Source organism: Acyrthosiphon pisum, chromosome A1 (genome assembly GCF_005508785.2).
Source record: "Acyrthosiphon pisum isolate AL4f chromosome A1, pea_aphid_22Mar2018_4r6ur, whole genome shotgun sequence".
NCBI classification, from domain to species: Eukaryota; Metazoa; Arthropoda; class Insecta; order Hemiptera; family Aphididae; genus Acyrthosiphon; species Acyrthosiphon pisum.
Window position 1 is genome coordinate 59959683 of NC_042494.1, and position 7037 is coordinate 59966719.

General features: G+C 31.1%; 2 protein-coding genes across 3 annotated transcripts in view; both read right to left on the reverse strand.

Moving 5' to 3' along the window:
- LOC100160778 (nucleolar transcription factor 1-A) overlaps positions 1–3813 on the reverse strand; it is an 8289-nt gene extending 4476 nt beyond the window's left edge. The window contains exon 1 of the mRNA XM_001949901.5: positions 3582–3813. The gene's annotated coding sequence lies outside the window, so the exon portion shown is untranslated. The remainder of the gene's footprint in view (positions 1–3581) is intronic.
- A 2011-nt stretch (positions 3814–5824) lies between these two features.
- LOC100575859 (cytochrome P450 4C1-like) overlaps positions 5825–7037 on the reverse strand; it is a 36214-nt gene continuing 35001 nt past the window's right edge. The window contains exons 6-8 of one of the 2 annotated variants that reach the window (XM_029487338.1): positions 6629–6705; positions 6365–6554; positions 5825–6295 (exon numbers count right to left, since the gene is read on the reverse strand). In XM_029487338.1, the coding sequence (XP_029343198.1) occupies positions 5964–6295; positions 6365–6554; positions 6629–6705 (599 nt within the window). In that variant the 3' untranslated portion in view covers positions 5825–5963. The remainder of the gene's footprint in view (positions 6296–6364; positions 6555–6628; positions 6706–7037) is intronic. The other variant, XM_029487339.1, reaches the window with a different exon arrangement.

Genomic DNA, 7037 nt, shown 5'->3' on the forward strand with positions numbered 1-7037 from the left:
AAAAATTATTCTCTGGATATTGGATTATTTTTCAGCTTCTAATAATATAAATGATGCAAAAAAAATAACAGGGTTATTAGAAAATCCATGGACACCACTGTTCTGTTCATAATACATATTATTTAAAGTTTTATTTATTTTTATTACTATTATTATTCCTAATATTCCTATTTCCTAAATATACTTACTTCTGAACACTGAACAAATGACATACATAATAAAGTTTGAATATTTAGCATAATAATTAAAAAATTAAAAATAATGAGTAAGTAGGAAGAAATTGTTTTATTATGTTGCTGTACAATTTGTATTGCTATATTTTGTAACCCCCCCCCCCCCCCCCCCCGAAATTTTATTCTGTGTACGTGACTGTAACATATTTGTACCTACTATATTTTTCATATCTGTTACAAAATGTTTAAATAAAAGTAAATAATAATAAATTGTTTACAATGTTTAGTAGCATAGTTAATAGCAGGGACGGGAACCTTTTGAATTTATCGGTATCGGTTCCGGTACCAGTTCTCCAAAAATAAAATAACGATTCCGGTTCGGTTCTGGTTCTTTGATGAAAAAAAATAAAGGTACCTGTTCCAAATAATTTAGGTTCCGGTTCCAGATAATTTCGGTACCAAAAAGTATAATTTCAAATAGTCATCCATAATGTAGGTATAATTGAGGTTAGGTAAGGTTAATTTATTGAGGTATGAGAAATATTAGAAAACTCATAATATATCATAGATACATACTACATAGGTTATACACAAAACCGTAATACCTTTAAATATGATAAATAAAATTATTTTATGTTTGAACCTAAAAGTACCTTTTTAATTTAAAAATTCCGGTTCGGTTCCAGTACTTTATTATATTAAAATAAATGTTTTGGTTCCAGAACCGGTTCTTTTAGGTTCAGTTCCAGTCCCTGGTTAATAGGATGTTGAAATTGATGAAATTAAAATATCATACAATAGCCAACGTGAGGATACAGGTTATGTTCTTAACTTTAACTTTGATAATAAATGAATACTTATATTAAAAACATACATTTACTATGTTGCTCGTGGGTCAAAGAGAGAAAACTAAATAGCGCACTGACATATTCTTAATAATTTTTAATATCATTTCCTAATTGCACTTAAAAAAGTAAGACTGTTTTATAAAAATCCTTAAATTTGACACATTTAAATTGTTTTAACCTTTTTACTGTTATACTAATTATATTTTGAACTTGTGTACCTATGTTATTGTATATACTATGTACAATAAAATATTTTTTTAAATTAATTTTTGATAACTTAACTATCTAATTATTTAAGCCTAAAATAATGCAAGCCGGGGTTTCCTAAAATTATTATGGTAAATGATAATATTATAAAATACAGGAATATAATAGTACGTCTAGAACACTGAATGGTATAAATGTTTTGAACATAATAGTATGCATGGAGCATTGAAAGGGTCAACAATATATTTTTGTAGTAGTATTAAATATTGCGAGGAAATAATTTCTTATAATTATATAATAAGCTAATAATGTTTGTAAGACAGGTGAGGTACCCACTTAAAATTATATATATCTACAATATAATGACAAGTCGACAACATAAAGTATCTATAGTAAAATGTACCCTTTTTCCATAAATATATCATTCTATACTAGACTAAATGTAATATATCATAGAAATACAGAAAAATATTAAAATTTTAGATTAGGTAAAGACTGAAGACTACTGGTGGTGAGATGATAACAAACAACTAAACAAGTACCAAGTAATAATTTAAATTGTGAATCATGGCTAGTGTAAATGTTAGCTATTACTTTTTCAGAGACAAAATCAAAAAAACATAAATTACCTATCTTATAAAATAGTTACCATGACAGAGAAGTTTTGATAGTAACGAAATAGTAATACAATTTATTAAAATGATACAGTGAGTCGGATAGACAATTAAATCAATATTATCATATTGTCAGAATGTTAGTATGAGAATTAGTTTAAAGTATCATGTATGACAAAATGTTTAAAAAGGTAATTTAATTATATAAATTAAATAGGTACACTATACTATTTAGGACATTAAGATTGTTTAAAATATTAATCATTAAAATAAGGCTTCAAAAAATAGGAACAATGTCAAAAGATAGCCAAGTAAAAATGGGTATCAACCAAGAGGTGGTAAATTTTTTTTTGTTCAGGATTCAGGAGTATCATTTATAGCAGTCATAGTCCCCCGGTGAATTGCTGATCATAGTGATCTGAACTTCAGCGCATGTCACACTAGTTTGTGGCACCATGGCCTACCCTGTAAGCTATACTATACTTGTTATAGATTGCGACTAAGATTATATACATAGTAGTATTGACTTAATCAGTATTTAATTTTTTTAATTTATTTATTTCACAAAACCTTAATAATAACTAGGTACTTGTAACAGAGGAGCTGGTCTATCTATTAACTATATGTTATTTTATGATGTTCCCCGTTAAATATCTTTTAATCTTTAATTCCACTATCTATAGCTTTGCAAAAAACATGTTTTTTATGAATGAATATATTTATGCTTTAAAGGGTGATGACTGATGAGTAAATGTAAGTATTTTCTATAAATTAAATTAATTGTTTTCATGTATTATTGGCTTGGCCCCCTCTGCCAAAACAGGTTGCGCACGCTTATGGAAATCATTGTTGAAAGTTAAGTAGGTAACTATAATAAAAAGATTGGAGTGATTGTGATGAACAGTAACTACTTTTGTTTTACTATTTAAACTAAATTTATTGAGAAAAATATGGTTGGAATTACTGGAAATGTAAAAAAAAAATACATTGTTAGGTAGTTGGGTACAAATGTACAATGAAATATTCTATTATTCAGTTCTGATGGATGTAATATCAAAAATGTTATATTTAATGCATTTATACACGATCATAGCAGCTATGAATGTCATCTAAAGACATTATATAATCATTGGTTTAACTGATTTAGATGTGAAAATTAAGTGCTATAGAGATGTCTGGAGAATGTGGAATATAAACTGTTTGCTAAAGGCGTTATGCAGTATTGGTTGGACCGCTCGTGACACCCAAAAAATACATGAACTTTTTTACTCAAAAACTAAACTCGAAGAACTTACTTCTTAACTCGAGAAGGAGGGGGGGGAGACTAAACCTCGTTACAATAGGGGCCCCTATCATGAATGAGACAGAAACTGGACCAACGGTATTAAACAATATTATTAACTACCGAAGACACCATGCACAGTGGGATATTACAATAGTTGAACTCCGGTTAAACCACCGAATTCGGCCGGTAAAATCAGTGGTTCAAGCGTAACCGAGGTTTAAACTATGATGCGCATCACAATCTAATGTCTTTCGAAAAAATATGTTGGTGTTAGATTTAGGGGCTTCAAATTGAGCGGGACACTTGTTGAGTTACTATAATGATATTATGTACCACGTTTTATAGATGAGAAACACGTACTCGTTAAGCTTTTTAAACAGTTTATTAAAAACAAATAACGTTCCGACTTGGAACTGTTATGTATACGACACGACGACCAAATCATCATACTTACGTTTGTTTCGAACAATTCAACATAAAAACCAATGATCCAACGGCCAAGTTGGTTCCGGCGAACAAAAAACCACGAAATCGACGGGCGACGGCAGTGACTACGTAAGAGTGGGATACGGTCGTGCTCGCTCAGCAGTAAGTAGAGTCGAAAATTCCGTTACAAAACACTAATGTCGTCGATGCCTCATTGCCTCCTAACCGCGTAAAATTGTTGGGCAGAGTGTGTGGTTGATTTTTGTTGATAAAACAGCAATTTGATATTTTGTTTACACCGTACGGCCATGGAAGAAACGACGATACGATTTACCGGATGTCGTTGTGAATTCATGACGTCCGCACGCGCAAAATACGTCCGGCATGATACCCAACCTAATAACGACGCTCGGAGACCGGAGTAGAAATTGTAAAATTTGTTGTGATATTTAGTAAATATTAGTACAATAGTAATATAATACTATAATCTTATTGTTACAAATTAATTATTGATTACCTATATGGCTAAATAATATTATTAAATAACAAAATCCAAAAGTCTTTTCATATCGTCGCTTTTTTCAAAACTGTCAATTATTAGGTCAGTGTTTATGTAAATCCCCCTATGCAAATTAGAGAAAGAATATGTCTGGGAGGGAGGGGGGCTACCGAACCTAGGAAAAAAAGCACCGAAATTTATAAATTCGTTTTTTCGTGTGCAATGATATTATATCACTGAATTCAAATTTAACACCATCCATTTTATTTACGAAATTTACCCACTTGCAACCTTCTTAAAACTTCGATTTACCTAAGTTTCAAAGATAAAAAAATTTAAAAACTGACTGTACCTATAGCGTTGTGTGCCTGCGTAATACACCGAAAATTGTAAACTTCGTAGGCTACTTACTTTGTAATGCTAAAACTTAAAAACTAATAATTTCCTCCAATTTACTTTTGCACCATCGGGCATCGGTCTCAACCCGTTGTAATACTTGGTTTCCGAAAAAATGTTTGAAAATTCGTTTGGACGCTAAACTAAGATTTGTTCCAGATATTGTTTATAGATCTTGATTGAGGACAGCATAGTCGGATGAGTATATTAGGAAAATGTTTAAAATTCAAGGCATTTCCTATAAGACTATTTTTAGCATGCCAGTTGTGGCTAGCCCACTCCAATTGTTTTGCTCTTAGGAAAAATCTGATATTAGGCTTCCATAGTTCCATATTCCCAGTTTTGATTTCGAATAAGTCCGTAGATTTTCAGCAAAACTTTTCTTTTTGTGCATAAAATTTGTTGTTGGGTTAAATTATTTTTTGTTCGGTAGTTTTAGCGTAAGCATATACCTATCATACATATTTATACCTGTATTAAAATTATCTATATACCTATATCCATAATCTATAACTACTAAAAAAATGACATTTTTTATACTTAGGAGAACGCATTTATATCTATATACATAAAAATTAATGTTTGTCTGTCTGTCCTTTATGCATTCCTAAACGGCTGGGCCGATTATGATGACATTTTGTGTGTGTGTTTAGGTGGTTCCCGGGATGATTTAGATTCACAATTGGACCAGGTAGGTCCAACCGGGGGAAGTGTTCAAACATGGATTTTAAAATTTACGATGGAAATGTTTGTTTATAAATGGTCGCTATTTGGAGAAACAATTAGTAGAAATTAGTATTTACAATTTTATTGGTTGCCGTTGATTAATCGGGCAGATCAGGTAGGTACAAGCTTGCTGCTTGCATCAAATCGAATGTTTGCACATGCCTACCAGAGTTGCGAGTTACACCCATTTTTATGGGCGACTAAGTGCACGGGATCAACTTGTAAAAATATAAAAATATACGCAATTTGAAAAACGATTCAAAAACGTTTGAAATCCACTAAAAATTCAAAATGTTAACTTTCATAATAATGAGTAAAACGTTCACGATTTGTCAAAACGCGACTGAACGTGTTGTTTCCTACTAGTATGCATACTTACTTATTTGTAAATGCAGTGACCAAAATAAAGTTAGTTAATTAATCGAATTAAATTAAGTCTATGGTGTTAAAATTATATTTTAACATATAAAATCAATATATACTTAGACTATTTGTAAACTGGGCATTTTCCGGAGGTAGATATAAAGGTAAAGTACATATAGGTACAAATATACAATCATATAGGAAAATATCTTTAAATAAAATTACAATAATACATAATATAATTTGTTATTTACATACCTACCTATATAATATAATATAGGTACCTAGGTTGGTATTTATAATTAATACTAAATTTAAATTGAGTTATTCTTATTTCTTAAGTATAAGTACCAAAAAAACTAAAAATATTTTCACTTTAGAATACTAATGTAATGAACAAAATGTGTATCATTTTATTATATTATTCTACGAAGTTCTTGGTACTATTTTGACGTAACAACCGTCGACAAATTTAAGTGTCGATAAAAACATAACTCTTAGGTGTTTAGGCGTGGGACATCTTTCCGACGGAGAAAATGTATTTTTCCGCACTAGTGTCGATATAACGGTTTTCATTTGGAGTATGCCATATTTGATCCCAATACAATTTCTGTATCCCGCACTGAACGGTATGAATGAATATGGATGTCGGCCGCGGCACGTATCTGGCAAAAAATTGTCTGGGTTAAACTTCTCTGGATCAGTGTAGTACTGGCCACTCGAATGTACAAATAGTGGACTGACCATCAGTGTTGAACCTTAATAATTTAAATATTTAAGTATTAATATAAATAATTAAATTACATCTAATATAGGTACTATTATACCGGCTGGACACAAATGTTCTCCAATTTTCATTTCCTCTTCTAAACTTCTACCAAACACTGGCAAAGGAGGGAAAATTCGTAATGTTTCTTTGATCACTCGTTCTAGATATTCCATTTGTTGTAAATCTTCATATGTTGGTGGTCTATTATGATCCCCGGTCGAAAATATTGATTGCAATTCCTCAAACACCTATAACTCAATAAAATAACTATAATTTAAGTGAAAAAAATTGTGCGCATAAATAATTGGTAAAATATATTTGCCTTGTTCTGTACATCTGGATGATGAGCTAACATAAAAATTGCACATGCATTGGCCATAGCAGTAGTTTCTTGTCCTCCTAAAAATATAAATAATTGTAATCAAATGAAAATAAATATAATATCTTATATGTGAGTATATCCTATGTTGTTGGAAAGAGTAACTGACTGATCAAGTTGAAAAAATGTTCATAATAGTAGAATCAAATAGGGGATTCAGACCGCGGACCCTTGCAGACCCTGCGGACCTTGCCGACCTGCCGACACTGCAGACCACCGGTGGCACCTCGCTCACGTGTGCGATTATTAACGCATGCGCACAACAAATCTACTTGTACTTTGAAAAATTATATATTAAAACAAAATTTTATTTATTGTGCGCATGCGTTAATAAAATACACCGGTTACGTAG